The 23,898-nt window shown below is 30.8% G+C and overlaps 1 protein-coding gene across 1 annotated transcript in view; it reads left to right on the top strand.

The window, feature by feature from the left end:
* Nucleotides 1-23,898, top strand: part of LOC148278449 (sodium-coupled monocarboxylate transporter 1) — a 69,389-nt gene that overhangs the window by 21,356 nt on the left and 24,135 nt on the right. Inside the window, exons 3-7 of the mRNA XM_088231388.1 lie at nucleotides 10,078-10,243; nucleotides 18,331-18,442; nucleotides 20,042-20,109; nucleotides 21,392-21,546; nucleotides 22,974-23,114. Coding sequence (XP_088087514.1) covers nucleotides 10,078-10,243; nucleotides 18,331-18,442; nucleotides 20,042-20,109; nucleotides 21,392-21,546; nucleotides 22,974-23,114 — 642 coding nt within the window. The remainder of the gene's footprint in view (nucleotides 1-10,077; nucleotides 10,244-18,330; nucleotides 18,443-20,041; nucleotides 20,110-21,391; nucleotides 21,547-22,973; nucleotides 23,115-23,898) is intronic.

Below are 23,898 nucleotides of genomic sequence, written 5' to 3'. Positions count from 1 at the left end.
CGGGGGTCAAACGTATGCGAACAACATAACACCTTTAACAATGAAAACGCACTTTATTAAATAGCTGTTTGACATCTGCATATTTATTTACTTATAAGCAGTTTATTACACATTTTTTGAGACATATGTCCCAACTTCATGGGACCGAAAGTCCTGTGTTGAGTCGGGACGAATAATTGCTTAAAATAAACACAGACGTACGAGCATATCAGCAAAAATATTAAATAGAATCAGAAACACGATTTAAAAATATATATATATATGGCACATCAACATGGCGAACAGAAAACGCAAACATTTTGTTTACGTCAATTGTAGAAAAAATGCATTTTCAAGTAATTTTATGTTCAATTGTTTTTTGACGGGAACCAATTCTACGTCCATTTCTTAGCATTCGCATCATTATTTCAATTAATTTCTTCCAGCTCTTATCCGTCATTGACTCATCGCGGGCTTCCAATAATCTTAAAATATCCCCAACTTCGGCGCCCTTAAGACCTTCGTTCCGCACGATGTTTTGAATTATGACTTCAATAATATTTTCCACATAGATGTCTTCTTCCATAATAATTTATATAAATTGTTCCAGCCAAAGAAGAGTTGTACGATCTTGGCTGGCTTTAAATCCTGAAGCTGTCTTTAATTCTGTAGAAATAAATGTCCCTTTGGTTCCTTCCTAACCTTGAGTTTTGACTCCATACTATTTTAATTTAAACTCCAAAATATACTAATCAATAATCATGAACACAATGAACCGATAAGAAATCATATTATAAAAAATAAATATAATAAATAAAAATAATAGCCAGTTCGACACATGAAATTACTCGATTTGAATGGGGAAAATGAACTGAAATTAAAATTGTTTCAGGCGGATCATAAAAACCTGTTGCTAACGCTTATACACCAAAAATAAAATAATCATACATATTAAAGGTTTTTTCTATTTCTGAAACCGGCTTGTACGGGAAATATCTAATAAGTTTAGTATTAACCAGACCGTTGTTTGGTAAACAAACTAATGAAAGTTCGTTTCCCCGGAAAATAAATGACCAAATGTAATTAAAATAATTTGTCATAATTGGATTGAAATGGTAACAATTTCATGATGTATAAAATTGATTAAATCAGTAGAAATTATTTCAAATGAATAAGAAATAAGTATATCAATAATTAATAATTATTATTTTTATTTCTTAAGTTAGATTATATTACTGTTAGTATATAAAGTAATATTTACGCTTACTTTAAATACATATCTGTTAAAATCATGTTACGGTAAACAAAACATTTTTTAAAATTCATTTAAACTCTTTTAATTTTTTATACATTCAGGTAACTGTTTATACATTTTTAAACCTTTATACACAATTAAATTTTGAGATTATGTTTTTTGTTTAAATAACAGCCTTATTCTATCTTTATTTCTAGTAATATACTTTAAAAAAATATTTAACACTATCTTATGGATAAAGTTGGACTTTTGATTGTTAAAAAATGGATTCCCTTTCGTGCTGCTGCGGATATCCTAATCAATCTTCTGAACACATTCTAAAGTCTTGTCCCTTTCCCCCTCTCCATGATTACCGAATGGAGCTTCTTGCCACTATCCGTGACCCTGTTATAGGTCCTGTCGGATATACAGATCTGGTGACTTCCAAAAAAAATTTCAAGGCTTTTAAAAAATTTCGTAATCATTTCGGCGAATCGATCATGTCCAATTAATTTAATCCCCGTCAGTGGAGAATTTACTTCCCTCTTTTCTCAATCCAATGAAGTGCATATTACGTACTTCTGGATTACATTATTTCAGCAAAAAGATGCTAAGGCTACCAGATTACAGGGAACTCCTTCGGGAAGCTTTTCTCGTTCGGCAACGAGCAACTTTTTCGTGTATGAGGGCACCCCCAAGGAAACTTATGTCCTCAGATGCGGTGTGCGGTATGTGGTGGGCCAGCTGTTAAAAAATGTCAATAAACAATCAATAATATTAATGTGTGTGTTAAGTGGGGTTGATAACATTTGATAATTCTGTGGCATTCAGGTGAAGAAGATTTAATTATTTTATATATCTAAAATTTTGGATTCGATTTAATGATAAATTTTAAATACGTTAACAGGTGAAGCTATAAAAGTCATACTGAGTTTATTCTGTTATTTGTTTTTTTTTGTTAAAGGCAATTTTGATACCAGTTACATGGACTCGCTTAGCTATTAGTACTTTCGAATTTTAGTACATTAACTAATTTTATTACTGAATTAATGAACCGAATATTTTTTTCTTCGTTGTATCGCTTCAACCGACCTTCCTTTGACCTTATAGAGTAGTTAACTCATTTTCACAATTTTAGTGACGTGTATGGACCGCGCGTTCAAATGTTTAATAACCCTATGTTAATATGTTAGTGACATAACGTTTTTAAATAAAATATTACTAGTGGGCCTACTACCACAAGCGAAATTTGTATGTTTACTTGGTTCACCGACGGGTACTAACACATTAACATTGGGTTATTAACAATTCGAACGCACTGTACCTCTTTACTTAAAGCCATAGCATCATAATATCTACAAGCCATATATATATTTTGTGTATATTTGTTAATAGACTAACAAAAAAAATACAAATATCGTATTATCAGCGCTATGATTTTTGTGATTTTGAAATTACTCCACCTGTGACGTCTTTGGTTTTCTTCAGTGAGTTTTCCTGATTGCTGAATGAAATCATTGGATGATTTCAGAGAGCTAGTAACGTAATCATTCAAAGTAGTATGTTTTTATAATAATATATAATTTATATGTATTTACATACATTTTCGCAAAATTTCGCCGTACAATTAAATGCAGTAATTTTTACCACGCGTAAGAAAACATTTTTTATATTAAATAAATCATCCGTTGCGCTGAACTTCCTATTTGCAGCGTAATCCGATCATTTTTACTGACATCTGACATTATGGCAAGACCATGAAGATCTTTTGTAAACAAAGAATTAAAAAATCAATAAAATAGTTACAATTCATTAAAGTTAAAAATTTTTTTTTTGCAAATGTGCGTATCTGAAAATAGGCCAAAGACCTTTTAAACGGATCTGGGTAAGTGGGTTTCAACGGCAAGATAATTAGTCTTACGTTTTAGGACCTAGTCCAGGTGGAAAAAAAATCCCTTTAAAAATAATATATTTTATGTCGATACTGGCGGCAATCAAACCCGAGGCCTCATAACAATAGCTCAATACACTAACCTTTACAGGGACCATTTTTTGTTATAATTTTTAGGTTTTGAATACATCGTATTTTGGAAATCAGCATGAGCGCAAGAATTATACTTTAAAAAGAATTACTTGTACAGTTTAACAAAGACTTAACCGTACAAACATCAATTAAAAAAACGAAAGTTCATAACTTTTACCGAATATTTTAATTTAAACTTAAAATGCATCTTGCATACATTAAATTGATAAGCTAATTTTAAATCAATTGAAGAAAGTTGTTTTTTCTTTGTGTTAATAAAATATCATAATTTGTTCATTAATTTTAATATACCCGTGAATAATAATATTTATCTTAAATATTGATAACTTGCATGACGCGAACTGTGTTTTAATCTGATAAATGAATCAAACTGTTACTTAATCTACAATCTCAAAGAAATGTATTGAAAAAACATATCTTCAATAGTCACACCGACATTCTGCGGTTTAAAAAAATTGCAAGATCTAGGACAATGTGTGTATTCATTTTGTACAAGAATAAACCAGTAATCTTATTCCTTTCAATAACAGAGATCGTGGCAGATAGAATTCACAAATCTTTATATTATATTCTCCTCTCCACGTATAAATTAGATTGAATTAATATTCAAATTACATAATGAAAATATTAACGATTTGATTCACGTTGCTCTGAGCTCAAACATTAATACATAAGTCAGGACGAGCTCCCTCAACATAATATACGAAAAACATGAACCGTAAAACAAATTTATGCAAAAATATGTATGCATACAAAAATTATTCAATATCGCCCATGACACCGAACCCAATTAGTTGAGTTACGAGACATTGCACCCCGATGGTGCAAAAGCAATCGAAAATAAACAAAACTTTCGTATGGACAATTAGTAAATACTACAATTATACAATGGATAATGGAGGTGAGATGCGCATGGATGGATGAGTGGATCAGGCCATGTAGGTAGTAAGTGTTTTTATTACGTATCATATGTGTTTGAGATTATTTAGTTATTATTAATTTTTTTTATTGCCATTTTTTTACATAAGCATTCTTCTAAACAATTTTTTAATTCCCGCCAAACTGCAAAAGCAGTTTTTTGCCGGGATTTCTGTCTTTGAATATTTTGGTAACACAATATAATAATGTTTACATAAAAATATAAAAAATCTGAAATATATAAAAAAATAAAAGTTATATGGACAATGTGTTTCCTTCATGAAATATGTTTTTTTGCATACATTTTAACGCCCCCACCCCTTCCTTGTTCTCTTAAATTTTTAAACATAGTGTATTAAAATAAAATTTATTTTTACATAAACGGCATATATAAATACATAATGAAAATGATAAAATTGCATTAGTACAACAATAGTAACAAGTAAATGCACATAAGTAACCAAAATTATTTACGAAATATATACATACATATAAAACACCAAAAAGGAAAAACATTTTTAAACATAGAGAAAAGTGTAACAATTACATTGCGAGAATAAAAAATAAATCAGACTCTTTTTATAATTATTAAGTCCACAACCAAATAAATCAGCCCTTTCTTCACACTGATTACCGTACCTGTGGAGCTTAGGGATAGTGCATGTGATAGTTGGCCCTAGAATTATTTATTTGCTTATAGGTTATTTATTATACATTATTTGAGATAAGTCCCAACTCCATGGGACTTATGTCCTGTGTCGAGTTGGGACGAGCAATTGGTTGATACAGACACATGAATATATCATCACAAATATTATATAGGATCTGAAACAAAACAATAATTTTTTAAAAAACAGTGAACTCATACATTCGGAAAAACGTAAATTAATTTCCCACTCCCTCCAACTAAGGAAAATCCAGTCCTTAACTTCTCCCTTGCAAATAATTTGTGTCCTTGATTGAATATTCTCGGTGATTAAGATTAAATAATATTTGATAAGGCATGTTTCAAAATCATATAAAATGTGTCCTTTGGCACAGGACACCCCTTTTATATAAAAAAAGTAATACATAATTTGTAAAATTCTTTGATGATTTTTTGTAATTTTACTTATTGATTATTATGAATTTATTAAAAATGACAATCGAATATTATTGTGACAAAAAGTACCCACGAGAACATTATATATTTTTAGGTAACGCGTGACGATCGTCAAATAAATGTTGACCATATCTGGTGGCTACTTGTCGGTGACGAATGACGATCGTCGGAAATCGAGCTTATCTGGTAGCAATTCGCGACATTTGTCGCAGCTTGATGATCGTCTTATATCGAGTACCTATGTCTGAAGGCACCTAAAGCGTACGTAAGAGAATTGCCGATGTTTTTCAAAATGCACGTTTTGAATATTCTGACCAAAAATGTTCTTTAATTTTCAATGGCTTTCATCGGAAATCTTTAATGAGGAAGTTGGAAAAATGTATTTTTACGCGCGGTAAAAATTAGAGCATTCAATTGTAAGTTTCTTTAAAATATATGAAAAAGTAATAAAAATGGTATTATTAAAAATAAATTATTTTGCATGACATCACTTGTTCTTCTGAACCAACCAATAAAAAGAGAGTTGTGATAGGTTTCCGGTTTACGGTAATTCAACTTACGAATTAGCAGAACTCATCGAGAAAAAGCGAAAGAGAACTAAGACGTCACACCCGAAGTAATTTCTAAAATATAAAACTTTTAAAATCACAGCGCTGATAATACGATACATCGATACTAAAAAGAAATATTGACCTAGGCTAATAGTCTTTTATTAAATATAAAATATATAATAAAACCACTGAACTTCCTCATTGTTTTCAAGTTCATTTTTAATTGGTTATTAACTTGTGCAACTTCATATTATATATTATATCTTATCTTTTCGATATGTATAAAAGGCAATGTTCATATGTTTGTCCTCGATAGACGATTTACGTGCGGTTTCAGCGAAATGTATATATTTGCCATGAGCAAATTTATAACTCTTAAAATCTTAAACTTATTAATTATAAAATGAGTTGGGATCGTAAATGCTTTTTTCATCGTTACTTGGGCTGCATTTGCCGAGAATGCATTTACAAAAAATGGTTATTTTGTGTATAAAAAAAGTTTGTTCATGAGTTTTTACAAACAACATTCGTTTTTTATCGATCCCAATCAGATTATTTCCTTAAATTCCTTATAATTTCCATATTTTTTTCTTTTTACTAGATTTTTAGTTTTAATAATAAAGTATTAATTGACATTCAATACGTTTTTGAAAATCGCATTACCAAATAAAGTGCTCCTCCATTGGTGAGAAGAGCAGAGTTTGACAACTACAAAATAATTTGAAAATTCATTATTTAAAGTTTAGGGATTCAACCATAAACGAGTACCTTCGTACCTACATAAATTCAACATTTGAATGAATTATTTTAAGTTCTGGAATTTAATAATTAAAAAGTACCTAGATCCCTAATTACCAATTCAAAGTTACACCACCTTTTTTACGTTTATCCAAAAGGTTTTTACACGTATTCAAGACACAACTAAGTATTTCGGTTTCGAGTTAAATGTCAAGCTCCCGTAAAAACCCGGCTGGCGGTTAAATAGCGACTAAATACGTACGCGTTGGGCAGGACTGAGCGTTTGGGCGTGAGTTAAGTGTTATAATTTTAGAAGGTTTCGGGTGCGTCAATGGGTATTAATAGGTCGATGGTTTTATTTAGGAACACCGAACCTTTTTCTATGGTTAAGTAAAAGCATTATGAAGTAAAGTTTTGTCAGTATACTTATATCTTTGGCACTAGAGAAGTGATTTTTTTACACACTATATATATTTGTCTGACATGCAGTTGTCTTTTTCGCACATAGTCGGAAAGGCATCAGCAAGACAGTGACAGGAAAACGATGTTCGAGTACCTATTTATTAAAATTATTTGTCCTCACAATTTATGTAAACCGAAACGCAAAAATAATAATGTATACGTACATATCTAATTTGGACTAAATAAATAATTGATTTCGACTGTGTTCATTTATTCTACATATATACGAGTATGTACTCAAATGTAGCAATAGCAAAGCTTTGCCGGATTTAGCTCGTTTGTTATAACTTAGGTATTATCATTTTATATTCTCGACGTCCTGGACGTTCACTGTTGACTGTTCGTCGGCAGTTTATGTCAGAACTTCGGGACGAGAACGTGACTTGGGAGGACACAAAGGTGTTTGCAGCCGATAGAAATGCATGGAGGCTCTTTGTAGATACCATATGCTCGAACTAGGAAGCGAACATAGAATGATGACTATGTAAAACAAAATAAAATGTTTTTATGCATATGTAAGTTAGTAAATTCCGCTAAGCAACATTAGAATTGATTAAATTAGTCTTCACAAATGTAAATTTTTAAATAGTAAAACAATTTTAAAAGAAAATGTAGTTTTTGTTATTTGTAAAAGTTTTAAGATTTTAAATTGTACCTATAAACAAAAGGTTTAAGAAAGAAAAAAATAGTTTTAAAGTGAAGACACAATAGTTCATAATATTACTAATTATACAAATTAGATGATTTACAGTAGCGTATTACTCAAAATAAGAGCGGCGCCACATCTAACAATGTCGTTAAAATCGTCTCCTTTGTCATGTTAATGAATTATTAGCGACAATAATTAATCTTCGCGAATTTTAACTGATAGTATATTGTACGTGTTCAACATACTAATTTAGACACACGAACAGAGTGACAAAAACGTTTTTAAAATGTGACCAAAGACGTATGGATAAATAAATAGTATCGTTTTTCTCCAACTAGCTGCCGAGCGCCATTTAAATTTGAAAAAAAATCGCACACTAATCATACTTGTTTTTTATGTATTAATGTTTTATGTTTACGTTTGTCCGGGTTCGATTCCTGGGAAGGTGGAAATGAAATATTGGTTAGAGGTTATATCGAGAATTTGGCGATTTAGGAGAGTATCAATTTTTATGTTCCAGGGCCCCGATTACAATGGCAAGTTAACAGAGTCATCTTCGACTGTCTGTAAAGTATCTTTGTCGGTTACCTGTAATTGAACATGTTTATAAAACATGAAGAGCATTTTACAGAAGGGAATATAGTAGTCTAGGCATCCACAGGGCTTATGACCTGTCATTGGCTGGTTTGAGTGGCCACTTTACACACTGTGTAACATTCACCATTCTGGAAATGTTTGAACATTTATATTTTTTCGACTCTTCCTTCTTCTGACGTTTTTAAAGTTAAAAAGCTAAAACTTTTATTGTTACGGGTGAGATTCATGTTGTACATAATATGTTTATTTTGACAGCTCCCTAGGAGGTTAAATCCCGTTCTCGTCTACAAAAAATTGGACAAACTCAAAAGATCGTTGATTTTTATAAAAATAAGTTGCACGCATATTCTATTTTTCATACAGAAAACTTAATTTTACTATGTAGATAAAATTTAAGATAAATGCTAACTTCTCATTGTAATACGGCCCCTGACTATGATCTAGTAAACAATATAACGTTTATATAACGTTTAATCATATTATCTTCATCTCTTCTCACCGCGGTCAGAGATTCAAATCGCGACAGAATAAACTCAGACACGCGAGTTTTATTTAATTATTTCTAAAAAGTTATCTTACTTTAAGCTTATTAAAGTATGCAATTATGGAAATAAAGCTCCATTACAATGAATGTGTACAGCTATTGACGCTCTTAATTTTATTTGATTTCATTATAATGGTAAAATATGCATATTTTTAATAGTCGTACGCAAAAGTCAAAATGTTTTGTAATATTACTTAGTCAGATCCATAAACCCTTCATAACGAGTGTTTGAATTTTTCCTAGGAGTTTAGAAATTTTTCATGATCCGACGGATTTATTTCTGTTTATTTTCTATTTACATTAACATACTACGAATACCGATAAAAATATATTAAATGGATTTAGAAAAATGAATTGTGTTTTAAAATCAAAATGGATATCGTGGAGAAATGTTTTATTTTATAATAATAACTTTAAAAAGGTAATTTAAAAAAAAATTATGTCCCTTCAAAAATGCAACATGTTTGACTTCGGTAATTGTGACGTCAAGATTTTTTATTTATTTTATTTTATCAACATAAACGGCAAATCTGCCTGTTACAAAAATTTATGATTCTTACATATTTGGCTTAATATATTTTTTTTAAACATAAATTTCCTTTTACCCAAGATTTAAAAAAAAAATAATCCTAAAAATTATACAAGATTTGTAAAAAAAATTAACCTGAAAATTACACAACATATTCAGTAGAAAATTTAAACAATTCAAGAATAAATGTAAAAAACAAATTAAATAATAAAACATTTTAAAGTAATATAACAAGAAAATCATAAGTACTGTTTCATACAGCTGGGCAAAGTGAACAAAAATTTTTATATATTATGAAATGCATAAATAAATAAATATAATTACCATTCACCATCTTTGAAAAGTTCAGAAGGTTTGTTCTATAGGAACAATACCTCACACTAAATATATCAGATACGCGGGAATAACTATTGCCGAGTTCATGAAGTTTGTTTAATACGGCATCACAAGTATACACTGTCCGTGAATTGTTGCAACAAAACGGTGGCACCTTCGGTGGCAGATTCGTGACGATGTTCTATTTGAATTTAAACGATCACAAACAAAGTTCAAAATTTACATTTAATTGTGACGTATTAGGGGTGTGGCCAACGCAATGACTGTTTTCGCGGGAATTAAAAATTGTAATTTTAAAATATTTTTTATTCTACTAATAATTAGTTATAAATAATACCTATTTTCCTAGTTAGTTTAAGACGTGATATGTGTCTGATTCTGTTTTTTTTTTCAGTTTTATCACCGCTATCGAACTTCTGGGGAATCCTGCTGAGATGTATTTGTACGGCTCCCAGTTTTGGCTGATCTGCGTAGCGTTCATTATCATTGTCCCGATTACCAGTTACCTGTACCTTCCCGTGTACATGAAGCTTAGACTCACTTCCTCATTCGAGTATTTAGTAAGTATGAAACTATTGTTGCATTTTTGTGGTTAATTTTACCTGAGTCCAGGCTAAAAATACAGTTCAATGTGTGAAATAGAACCAGAATCTTGAAGTGGTTTTTCGATGTCTACTCACAGGTGAAAATCCCAAAAAAGAAAATCGAATGGAGATAAGTCATTCGTGGTTAGAATTCGGCAGCATGCTTAAAGTCTGAGATTCGATTTCTCGCTAGGTCGAAATAAAATATTGGTTTAAAGTTTTAGACTGCATTATTTCAATGTTCTTAGGCTGGTAATTGAAGCGTAGGACTGATCTGTTAACCACTCCTCATCTATGTGACAAATGATGAAAATACCCTGAAATGCGGATATAGTGATTTTAATTAATTTATTTATTTTTTATTAAACTAAGGCAAAAAAAATGTATCGTTTTATTAGAACTATGATTTTTTTTCAAAGTTTTTAATTTTTTTAATGACTCCGCGCGTGAAGGTTAAAGTTCTCTTCCCCTTCTTCGCGGTGAGTTCTGCTGATTTGTCAGTTGACTTACCGTAAACCGGAAATCTATCACAACTCTCCTATCATTGGTTGATTCGGAATAAGTAAAGAGATAATTTTTCACGCATTTTCAAGAAACTTAAGTACCCGTAAGAATACTTAGAACTTCATCATTGGTGAACCAATACACTGGTATACACATGTATCTTCGGACGCAGATAATAGTATGAACATTATAGTTTATATGAATAAATACAACTGTTTATGAAGATTAAACAATTTTTTTTTTGGGTATACTAACATTACGAACATAATATATTGGTTCCGGGTTCGGTTCCCGGTGAGAACACAAAAAACATAATGTGAGTTTTCTCAAGCCTGGGTATTATGTGATGTATTTCACTACTGTAATTGGGCCTCCTGGCCTGTTGTGGTGCAAAAAAAATATATATGTAAATAAAATACATACACATAAAAAAAAAAAATGTGTTCTGGAAGTTCAGTCTGTATTTTGTTGAAATATAAAAAAGATGATTAAGAAATATGTGTTAAATAACTTTTAAATAAAATATATGAGATGTACATTGTTATTATTAGAGCATCAGTCACATAAGAATATGTTTGTTTCGGCCCTTTTTTAAGATTAATTGATTATTTTTTTCGATGAAAAATTTAAAAAATACACAATATCCTTACTTTTATCAAATTAAATATTTTTTTTCTTATTTTACCGTGTTTACAATAAGGTTATTTTACAATAAAAAATAATTTTGTTTGACGTTTACCCTAAAAAAAATATTCGCGCAGTGTAGACTTAATATGTAATTTAATACATAAATTAGTTCGATGCAGGTTGAGTAGTTTACTTTTTTTGCACCACAACAGGTCAGAAGGTCTAATTACAGAAGTACAGCACAGAACAAAATGGTTGGTAAAAATCACATTTTTATTTTGGTGTTCTCACCGGGAATCGAACCTGAAACCTTCCGTGCGTGAGTCAAATATCTTAACCACTACACCACGGAGGTCACCGTAATAAAAGAAACAAATGAAAGAGAGTAGAATGTAGTTAGTTTTGATATATTTATTAATAAACACACATGGATGGAACCAAAAATACGTGTAAGCATATAAAAAATATTTTAAATAAATATAAAATAAAAATATTATGATGTGTTCACATAGGTGTAATAAATTGATGAACAATCTCCAAACGTTACAAATTGTAATTATTGCATCAATAAATAATAAATTAAATTAAAATATTTTAAAATAGAACATTTTCGTCAGTATTATCTGTAACTATTAATTTAACACTTTATATACATATACAATTGAACGTAGTTATGCAGAAAGCAGCCAGTCCACAATTTTGAAAAAATGAGGTATTGGTGTTACCGGATGCAGTAAGGTAAATTCTATGTTCTGCTAAAAACAGCCAGACCGCTTTCATATAAAAAACTGTAATAATCATCTACTCAAAATATTGTCGGTTACAAAAACAAAATACACATTTTGCTAAAAACACCCACAACACTAAAAAAATCTTACGGTAATTTAAAAATCAATTAAACTGGTCATATACTTGATAAGATTCCTGTTTGTCGTATAGTTAAAAACTCATGAATTTATTGTATATTATTTATCAAAGTCAAAAACATTAAAACTTTTGTATAAATTAGATTTTTGACTCTTTTCATAAAAGTGCTACTATATCAGTTTTACTTTTTTATGGTTGGCTGCTTTCTGCATAACTACGTTCAATTTATATACATATAAGGGCGGGTATATTGCCTTGAGGCTGTAGTCTGGTAAAACGCACGCAATATTAGGAAATCATACGATTTTGACATTTTAAAACGAATTTTTTTCTTTAAGTTTTCCAAAGGCATAATTTTACGTAGAAATAAAGGAAAATGTCACAAAAATGTATTTGATTTAAAATTTCTTTTCAAAAACATAAAAAAAAATTTTTGCTTCGGCCACTTTCATGTTCAGTTTATTATTTTTAAATTATTACAACAAATTTTAGTTCAATACTTAGTCTTTATTGAGATCTCAGATACTCAAGTTTAGTCTAAATTTGAAATGGCGTAATCTGCCGGTCTAAAAGTAATTATATTTTAGTTACATAAAACTTTTAAGTATATTTTTTAACAGAAATGCATTTAAAAATTTTGTTTTTATCTAATTTTTGTTTTTTTTTTTTTTTTATAATTGCGCGATTAAAAATAATATTCGTTTTAAAATGGAAAAATCGTATGATTTCCTAATTTTTAGTTCGTTTTACCAGACTACAGCCTTAAGGCAATTTCCTACCTACCTGGAGTACCTGGACATATTATAGGTTATGAGGAACTTCAGCCCTACGAGAAAATGGGTACAAAAATGTTTTCTTACGTGCGGTAAAAATTAGAGCATTAAATAGTACGGCAAAGTTTCATGAAAATATAGTATTTTAATAAAAACGCACTACTTTGATCGACGTCGCTGGCTGATATGAACCAACCAATGATATGAGAGCTGTGAAGGATATCCAGGTGGCTTACCGCAAACGAACCAATCGGAATAACTAACAGAGAACATCCTCTGACATCACACGCGAATTTATTTCAGAAATATAAAACGTTAAACAATCATAGCGCTGATAATACGATATATATTTATATATTTTTAAATGGTTGAAAGGACACTGAAATTCCTCATTAAACAGAATCTCATAATATCATGTAAAATTTGGAACAAAAATAAACTAAAATTCTACACCATATTTTGAATGGTGGAAAGGGGATGGGAAGGAAAGAAGAATAGGAAAGGAACATCTCAAACATTTAGATAGCGACATTTCAATCTTGATTTACACAAAAATAAAGAAGAAGGCATTCGTCGGTAGATTTTTCCGCAATCGAGCAGCTACTACTGTGAAAGAGGGGCCAAAAAAAATAGAGCGGTGAGTGGGTATTAAAAGTGTGCTCTCGTTACCAGAACGAAGAGATAGTCCATATTATGATAGAGGTTGGAAGAGCTCTCTCAGATGAACAGGCAAAGTGGATTATTAAAAATATAGTGAAGTAGTGGTAGAATGTAAATGTTTCTTCTATGCCTGATACTGAGCCAGTGTAGCTGCGAGCGGTATTCGATTATGCAGTCAAATTTTTGAAGCTTAAAGATACAACGTATACCCACTGAGGTGATGTTAAAGGTGTCGGTATATTTTAGTAATTATAGTGATATGTCGGCCTCATGGTGTAATGGTCAGCGCGTTTGCCTACCACGTGAGAGGTCTCGGGCTCGATTCCTGACATGGTCGACATGAAATATTTATTTAAAAGGGTGTTTTCACACCAGAATATTTCATAGTTCCTGGACTGGTACCTGAAGCGTAAGACTGATCATATTACCTTCATGTAACAAAAATGATCAAGATACGCTGCGATTGGTGTACCAATTCAGTGCCCTGTGCACCATTAGGTACGGAAAGGGAATGACGAAGAGACGTACGTCTTGAAGCCGATTGACATTAAAAAGTCAGCAAGTGGATTTACTAATACTTGTATTTTCGAACACTGCAAAAGAAAGCTAGTCTCAAATTCAATATTATTCGTATTTAATCCTAGTATTCGTATTTTTTTATATTTCATTTATTGTTATAATTTTGTTTTTTTACATAAGAGGTAAAACAGAGTATTAAAAAAATAAAGTATAATTACATAGCAATGAAATACATATTAACAGTAATAATAGTATTGCATAAGCGGTAGTTTCTTTGATATGATTTTGCGATTAATTGAGCTTCTTGAATTCAAATAATGTTGGTATGATTGATAATTAAAAATATATTAGTGGAAAACGTGTGGGTTCGTAATGTCATATCATTACGTTATTTACGAGTAATACAATATGTACACTGTTCTAAGAGACAATGAAATATGTCACTGAAGAGGCGTTAATCATGGATATAATATATATTTATATACTATATTTTCCACGAAATATATTTATAGATGGTTAACTTTGGATTTCTACAGTTGTAACTACATATATTATGTACGTACAATTATAGGACTCGTAATGACCAAATTGTAATTGTGATAAAAAATAGCCGGTAAAAATTAATTATCAGCAGTACTGTATTATATCATGTTACCAAACATTAAAGTACAAACATACCACGGCATACACAGATTGATTAAAAAAATACACCGAATTTGTGTAATTTAAAAAAAAAAAATTATTCAATATAAATATTTTTGTCCCCTTTAAACAACAAATATGCCAGCATTTTTTGCACTCTTTTCATAAAGGAAATAATAAAACACATTTTTAATGTATTTTTCCTTTTATATCATATCGACCTTAAGGGGAATCGAGTCCAGGACCTTCACATTGTAACCAAACAGGCTAATAACTACACGACCGTTATTATTTTTAGCTCTCAATAAATCAGCTCTGTAACAACAATAACAAACCATCGCGCCGTTTCCCCGTAAGGGTAGGCAGAGAGGATAGAACGCCACGTCACTCTATCTTTGCATACATATCACGCTTTCTCTACATTCATACATTTTCTTATGCACATGCTCCAACTATTCCGACTTTTGACATTGGATTTGGTCATGCCATCTCTTTCTCGGTCTTTCTCTATTTCTGCACCCATCAACATTCGCATTGTAAATATTTTTAGCCGTTCTTTCGCTGTTCGTTCGCTCCACATGTCCAAACCAACGCAGAGCTCCTTTCTTGATTTTATCGATAATGCCTATCCCAGCCTTACATAATATACGGATCTCGACATTTGTATCAGCTCTGTAACTTTTAGGAATTTCACAAAACAAGGATTAGATATTTAAAAAAAAGAATGTTTAAAAATAGAAAGAAGTAAAAATGTTATATAGTGTGTAATATGACAATGTTGTATTATCTATCAATAAAAATATTGCAAATTACTTGTAATATTTATCAAAAATAAAAATAAGGCGAACGCGCTGACCGTTACACCCCGAGGAGTACATTATCAACATTCTTATTTTATTTATTCATATTTTTCGCTTACAAACTATAAATTAATAATAAAAATAATGTGACCTCACTGGGGTTTCCCGTGCCGAGGACACTTAACAATTTAGTTTTTTTTTATTACATTTGAGAATAAACAAAGAAGACTCACTTAAAAAACAAACATAATTAACAAATATTCAGACAGTTTTAAGAACAAGGTATTTATATACATCTATAATATTTATATTACAAAACACACAATGAAAACAACAAAAACCTAACATAAGCCATACAGTTGTGGAGCAGTTGATTCAGCATTGGTATGGGCGAATGAGACAATCCATTTTACTTCTACCTAGCTCCACTATCCATTTTTTTATATTGACATATAATGTAAATCCGATAAATATGTTTTTTATAAGGGAATATGAAAGTCCAGGCATAAACAGGCCTAATGACCTGTTATTGGCTGGTTTAATTGACATTTGGACAAACTCAAATATTGTCAACAATGTTTGATTATGTCCAAATGCTTGCAGACTGGCTGGATTTCCTCCCTAGGGAGTTGTTCATATTTAAATTTATTTCAACAGAGAGATGACAGGTCATAAGCCCTGTAAATGCCTAGACTTCCAAATTTCTTCTCGAAAACTTTTTCCCTCTCTGTTGAAATAAATTCAAATATTGTCGTTTAATCTAACTGGTATTGGAAGAATATTATTATTTCATAAATAAATATTTTAAGTCATGGTTAAAATAGCTTTGTATTCAAAGGTGTAAAAAAATATAATAATCTTCCCAATGAACTAAAAACTATTAAAAAGGATACTCGTATATCAATCAATAAATTTAAAGTTAATCTAAAGAAATTTTTTGAACACGTGTAAAAACAACTTAAAATTTTTATTAGTATGAATTGTTTTATGTTTTTTCTTTATATATCCTATGTTTTGATTTTTTTCTCATTATATAAACTTTCATAATAAACAATAAACAACTACAACAGTGTAAGTCACTCTCCAAGCACAAGAGTTTGTCTCTTTTTTGGAGAGTTACAGTGATTACATTTACTAGATGTGTAAATGTAGATATGTGTAGAATTTTTAAAAAACATGTACTTTTTATGAAATTTATTGATAAAAAAATATTTTTTAGGCTTTCCCTAGTAGGTGAAATAATTCAGTCAGATGAATTTCACTCACATCAAAAAAGTCAACAGATGAATATTTTAAAGAAACATGTGAATATTACAGTGTGTAAAGTTATCGCTCACAAAAGTCAATGACAGGTCAAAAGGCCGGTAAAAGTCTATACTTTCATATTCCCTTCTTAAAAGTGTTCTTCGTCTCTGTTGGATAAATGTCAATCACCTTAATGTCCGCTTCGTGGTCAGCGCATTCGCCTACAATGCATTGATTGATTTAATTACACTTAAATATTTTTCACCGGTAAATACAATTATTGATAAACGCCGGGGTTGGTGCACCAATGCAGGGCCCTATGCACCAGCAGTTGCAGAGAGGGAATGATGATGATATCTCACAAGGGGGTGGAATCCCACCTTTGTCTACAAAAATTTGGACATACTCTTACTCTTACCTCGCTTGCCCAGCTCCCGAAAAAAGAGCTGTGTTCAGCGTTCCCCATTTTTGTGGGTTCCTGCAGTACTAGAGCTCTCCTGATTAAAATTTTAATATAATTTTACTATAAAATTTATAATTATAATAATAAAAATGCGTATATAGTTTTTTTCCACTTTAATATATATTTTTTTTACCAGTGACCGAGTTTCGTCGTAACCGACATCGTCAGATGGTTATAAAGAAAGTTGTTTCATATTTTAATAAATATTTTTTTATTTTAAATCTCTGCAGAGAAGAAGGGTCTTTTATTTCAGCCCACAGCTGCAATGATATAAGACTGAAGCATGACACAATTGTTGGTTAACCTGAATACACCATCATCATTAAACCCTAATACGCACCTGATGACGCATAATGGTTTTGCTGGACTAATGAGACACCGGGTAGCTGGAGTCAGAGATCACCTGATGCTGTCAAAGGAGGCCTGTATGAATCAGACTCTAAGGTTGAGAGAAAGATGGGCAGCTTTCTTGTGTTACTCCTTCAGTGCTACTGAATCCAATATTATCAATTTATTCCTATTCTTGATCATTATTATTTGTTATTTTCGTTAACCTTAGAGGCTTGCACTCACCACTTCAGGGTTCGGAATAAATATTTATTATTATTAAACGGCATTGCGTTGGAAAAGCACATTCAGTGTATCTCAATTATGCGTTACAGGAAAGATCAGTCTTAAGCTTTATGTTCCAATCATGAGTAAGTGAAATATTGAAATGTAAAACCACATTTTGAAGGTGTTACTGAGTCCGGGTGGATAAAGAATACAATTATGTATGAGAAATAGAACCAGAATCCTGGACGAGTGTTTTGTGTTCGATGGCTATTTCTGGTAAAAATCTCGAAAAAGGAAATCGAGTGGAGAAAATACCCCTTTGTTGCGAAGGGGATGATCATGGTCCTGGGTTAGATTTCTGTCATTTAAATTATTGTTAAATAATAACATTATCTTCTTTTGTTTTAGGAATTGAGGTTTTCAAGCAAAGTACGCACATTGGCCAGCGGACTGTACATATTACAAATGGTGGTCTATACTTCAGTGGCTGTATACGCTCCGGCACTGGCTCTTAGTAATGGTGAATATTTTTTGACAAATTAACAATGCGTACTTGGGAGGAAACAGCTGTCACTATCAACAATTTAAATAATCAAAATGCAATGCTTAGAGTTGTGTTACCGTGAACATGGGTAATAATTTGAATCAGGTGAATTCAACTAAGCGGAACGAATATTTGTCACATAATTGTGATTTGTTTTTCATTACAGTTAAAACAATTTCATACCTGCAAAGTGTACATGCGGAATTTTTTCATTTTAATCAGCCGAAAAATCTGCTTTAATTTGTTGTCTATAAATGGTGTGTTGTAATGATTATGGTGTGTCATCACAAATTCTTTTTTTGTCTCTACAAATTTTGTTTTTAGGTTTTAAATACAAATTATACAATCAACTGTGTATATTTAATATATGTTTACACTTACGATAGTACAATGAAGTAAGCACTTTTGTATTATTTACTTGCGAATGTTTAATCCAGCGAACCTGTAAACATAAATGTATGAATGTTGCGATTTTTCCATGAATTTGCATTTGCTTTTATTAATTTGAGTTGATTGTGTTTTTTGAATAATAAGTTCCACAAACTTAGTATGATTATAATTTAATTAAATTTGACGCAAGGTATATAATTATTGATATCATTTTTTTTTATTAAAATTATTTACAGAACCATGAAAACATAATGAATATCAAAATATGTTCAAATAGTGGTTAGTTTCAATTATGTTCAGCGCTATTTCTTATCAAAGGAATATATATTAAATAGGTTAAAAATAATAAAAAATGAACTCGTGTAGGTTCTTTTTGTTTATACACGTAAAAAATATTGTTTTTTGATAAAGACTGTTGTGGAAAATGGTTAATATCGCATGAATTAACGAATTATTTTTTAAATTACATATGTTAGTCTTTCTAAATTAATATTGAGAAACAATGTAATTTGATAAGAGCAAATTTTGTTTAATTTTAAATAATTAAATATGTAATAAACTTAAAATACGAACATTTTTTGCTATTCTAGCGAAAGCAACGTTGTTGTATACACAACTGTAGGCAATTGGAAATATAAGTGATTTATTAAATATGAACCGACATCAAACGAGTATTATAACCTATATTACACTCGTCTTATTTCTTAATGGAAACTCGAATATTATACCATCAGCAAAGGAGGAAAAAAGTTAATCCCCTACGAGGAGTTATTTCCAAATCTTTAGAAATACCTGTCGATGTTACTTCTACTCATTTAAAAAAAATCTTAACAACTTTTGGAAGTAAGCCAACAAAAATTATCATTCATCTCCAAAATATTTAATAAATTGATTGTAAGATCCAAAACGTCCCGTCGATAATAACCAAATGTAAACTTACAACGCTTATCTTAGGGACGAGCGAAATATGGAATTCAATTTATTTTTCGCGTATTTGCGGGCATCATTTCGTGACACACAAACAATTTAAAATAGATACACAATGAATGTGTACTACTTACATATTTTGCGATTATTTTTCCGGCCCATTGCAAATATTTTTTTGAGATTCATTTACCACCTACCTACAACAAATTATAATGTAATTTATGTTGCATGCTGATGTGAGTATATATATTTTTTCAGTAACCGGATTGAATACATACATAGCTGTTGCACTAGTGTATATTGTCTGCATATTCTATGCTTCTCAGGTACGTGTCATTATTTTAATTTGAAAACTTCATTTTTGATTAATTCCCATCTTTAATGGCTTTAATACACGGTTTTCCAGGGCCAGTCCACGAAACTTCAGAGGAACTTTCCTCACGGTTAAGCTTTAAAAAAATCCTTATGAAATTTAAAAAAAAAAACAGTTTTTCATTTATTTTTTTATAATCTCAAAATGTAGTAAATCCTTAATTTCTCAATCAAGCAGTTCCCCCATAAACCCCTACCCCTCTCTTACCCAGCCGCTTCCCTTGTACGCGTCTGGTGCGTATCGCTTCGTTGGTCAAATACGTTTCTATCTCATTTTTTTTTGTAGGAAAAGGGTAGGAGTTTGTGGAAGGAATGCTTGTTCCAGAAATTAAAGATTTACTCCATTTTGAGTTCATATTTTTTAAAATTAAAAATAACATTTTTTTTAAAGCTTACTGTGAGGAGTGTTCTTCTGAAGTTTCGCGGTCTGGCCCTGAAAAACTGTGTGTATAATATTACTGCCCTCGACCTTTAAATTCACCATTACAAAAGTGATAGCTTACAAATTCTGATACAAATATTTTTTTTAATAACCACGGCCCAGATTATAATGGAACGTTAAGAAAGTTATCCTTAAGTGTCTATAGAATAAAATTGAATTTTATATGAGAAAATGTGTATACTAGTGTAAATTTTTAAAGTATTTTTGTCAGTAAACTGTAATTCAATATGATTTTAAAAAAATACAATTTTGTTATTTTATTTAGAAAGTCAGTTTTTACTTTATTGACAATTTAAGAAAACTATTCCCATTGTAATCGGGACCTAAGCAATAAGTAAAGATAACATTTCAATCGAATATCAAGGAAGATAAAATGTTTTAGGAATAAATGGATTAATTATCAATGAATAAAAAAACAAGCGATGGTGCAATATTACAAATGATGGAATTAGTTGGGTTTGGAAAACGGGGAAAAGCACATACTCAAACGTTAGATAAGAATACCAAATGATGACGTCACATGGTAAAAATATATGACGTAATACTTGTAATGTTTGAAATCAGAAAAATAATAATTTTGATTAATGTTAGTAAATATTAGTATACGAGCGCTTTCTATATTTATGTCTCCCGATTTCAATACTTAATCGTCTCTTTGTTTTAATCTTAGAAAAAGTAAGGTTATTATCAGAACGTTTTGTTTAAAGAAAAAATAATTTTAAGAAAATTCTAGATACGAATATTCAGGATTTTTATAAAATTAATGTATTTGAATTCATGGTTTTATATTTTAGGGTGGGATGAAGGCCGTTATAATGACAGATACATTCCAAGCGGCCGTTTTACTTGGTTCTTTAATCACTATCCTGATTCTTGGTGAGCAGATTTTAGGAGGACCGACTATTGTATGGAATGAATCGTACAATACCGACAGAGTGGAAATTTTCAAGTAAGTCATTTATTCACTAACATTTTATATAACTTAATATTTATGAAAACCAATTTAAAAGATATTTATAAGTTTATTTAAATGTCCAAAATAAAAAAAAAAGTAATAATAATGGTATATTAACAAAAATAACAATTACTTTATCAACTACATACACAGTTAGGTAATAGATTTCTCTGGATCATGTCTACTCTGCCTAACTAGGTACAACCTGTTTTAAGGCAGACGTTGTATGCAAAATAAACAAAAATATTATTACCTGATGGAATTCCATTGTAATAATGTAATAACTTATATTTACATATAAGTTATTAATTAAAAAAAAATTGGTAGACAGACCAGTCTGAAAATACCCTTTAGAGGGTGAAAGCGCTAATTGGTCAAATAAATAAGTGAAAGTGTATCAAGTATTATTAAATCGATAACTTATTTGTAAATATAAGTTATTACATCATTATCTACTAGTTAATTAAATATACAGTTATACAAAATTAATTTATACCATTTATTATGTAAGAATATTTTTGAGTAAATTTTCCGATTTTTAGTCACCAATTAATAATTTATAACTAAATAACTTTTAGTAACTGATTCCCAGTAACCAATATTTTACAAACTTATTAAATTGAATCCGGGTCATGGATTTGAAATGTTCGGGTAACATGTTGAATATTTTGGGGTCCAGAAACCTGAAATTTCTTTGCCCGAATTCAGAGTTTGTGGTAGACCCCATGACCATCCTCTAGTTTGACTTCTGGTAGTGTGGGAGTGTTCCTTTTGGGATTTTATAGAATAATTTGCTTTCACAAAGATTATTATTCCAAAAATATATAATTGCCTTATATCTAAGATCTCAAATTTCTCAAATAACTTGACGCTAGGGTTTTGAAGGACTTTTTAAAAATTATTTTAATTGTTGATTTTTGAGCACATTCGAGAGGTTTTAATATCGATTTATTAGTGCCTCCCCATCCTATTATGCAATAAATTATAATTGAGTTACATAAAATAAAATAAAGTTGTTTGAGTTAATTAGGGATAAGATGTTACGTATCGCCTTGAAGGTATGGAATAGTTTGAATGTTTCATCTCAAAACTTCCTTTTTTAACATTCATCCTTTATATCCTCTACACTTCTTATATTAAACATGTTGAAGATGGCAAAACATGATATGCCACTTTTTATCAATTTTGAAGGGTAGTTTTGATTGGCTCTAGAAAAAATGTCGGAAAGCGGAATTCTAGTGTCAGTAGATGTCTTTAACATTTGTTTATACAGGTTTTTTTTACCATAGCGTGTTCCGGTCCAATTTCAGTGATATTGTATAACTCAATATGCCTAAAAAAATGACTCATTGTAGCCATCTTTTATCAAAAATAATACAAACACTCGTACTGTGATACTAATTATATTGATAAATGTTTAGGATGAACCCAAGTCCAACCATTCGTCACAGCTTTTGGTCGGTGGTAATAGGAGGATCATTCTACTGGACTTCCATGTTCTGCGCTAATCAAGCATCTATTCAGAAGTATTTGTCAGTGGAGAGAATTTCTCAAGCCAGGAGGTGAGCTATCCTTTATTTATTTCATACTACCAAAAAAGTACTAAAGTGAGGTATCTATTAGAAGTAAAAAATATTTTTAAAAAAAAACTTTACATTTAGAATAAGGTGGTTCGATTTCATTCAAAACTAATATTTAAGTGCGAGAACAGTCTCAGCAGTCTCCTGTAATGTGCATTTTGAGGGTGCGGCTGTGGACCTCGGTTGGACACGTGCTGTGGATGCCTCAGGTGATCCATAACCCAGATTACCTCTTCTTCACACCGGCTGATTCTTGCCGTCCCGGAAGGCCGTCGATGACGATCTTTCGATTACTCGGCGGAACTGAGAGACGCGGGATCGACTTGTAGAGTGCTCGCTAGCGATAAGGTCTCCTGGAGGGGTCTAATGATGTCCACATGCTCCGCTCAGGAACGGATGTGGGAAAAGAAAGAAGAGTTTAAAAAAAATACTTAAAACACAGACAACTGTAATCGTTATCGAGCGGGGGCGATATGTAATGGATTATATGGAACAGATTGTTTTGCAATTAGTTTAAGTTCCAACTCAGCACTGGGCATAAGCTCATGGAGTTAAAAGTCTGCCATGAATACCATGTCTTAAATATTGTCAATGTACAAAAATGAGTTAGTAAAAGTACACAACCATTAGACAAAATCGTGTTCATAATACTTACTAGTGAAAAAATAATTAACAGTAAACATACAAACATACTAAGCTAATTAAAATGAATTATTGTAGAATGTCGCTAAGTCTAACGGAACGCAATAAAATAACAGACTATTAG

The sequence above is a fragment of the Micrasema longulum genome, unplaced genomic scaffold, assembly GCF_059751315.1.
Source record: "Micrasema longulum isolate JH-2025_06_02 unplaced genomic scaffold, ASM5975131v1 h1tg000880l, whole genome shotgun sequence".
Lineage (NCBI taxonomy): Eukaryota > Metazoa > Arthropoda > Insecta > Trichoptera > Brachycentridae > Micrasema > Micrasema longulum.
Note: the sequence above shows the minus strand (reverse complement) of the source record. Positions and strands in the feature narration are given on the sequence as shown.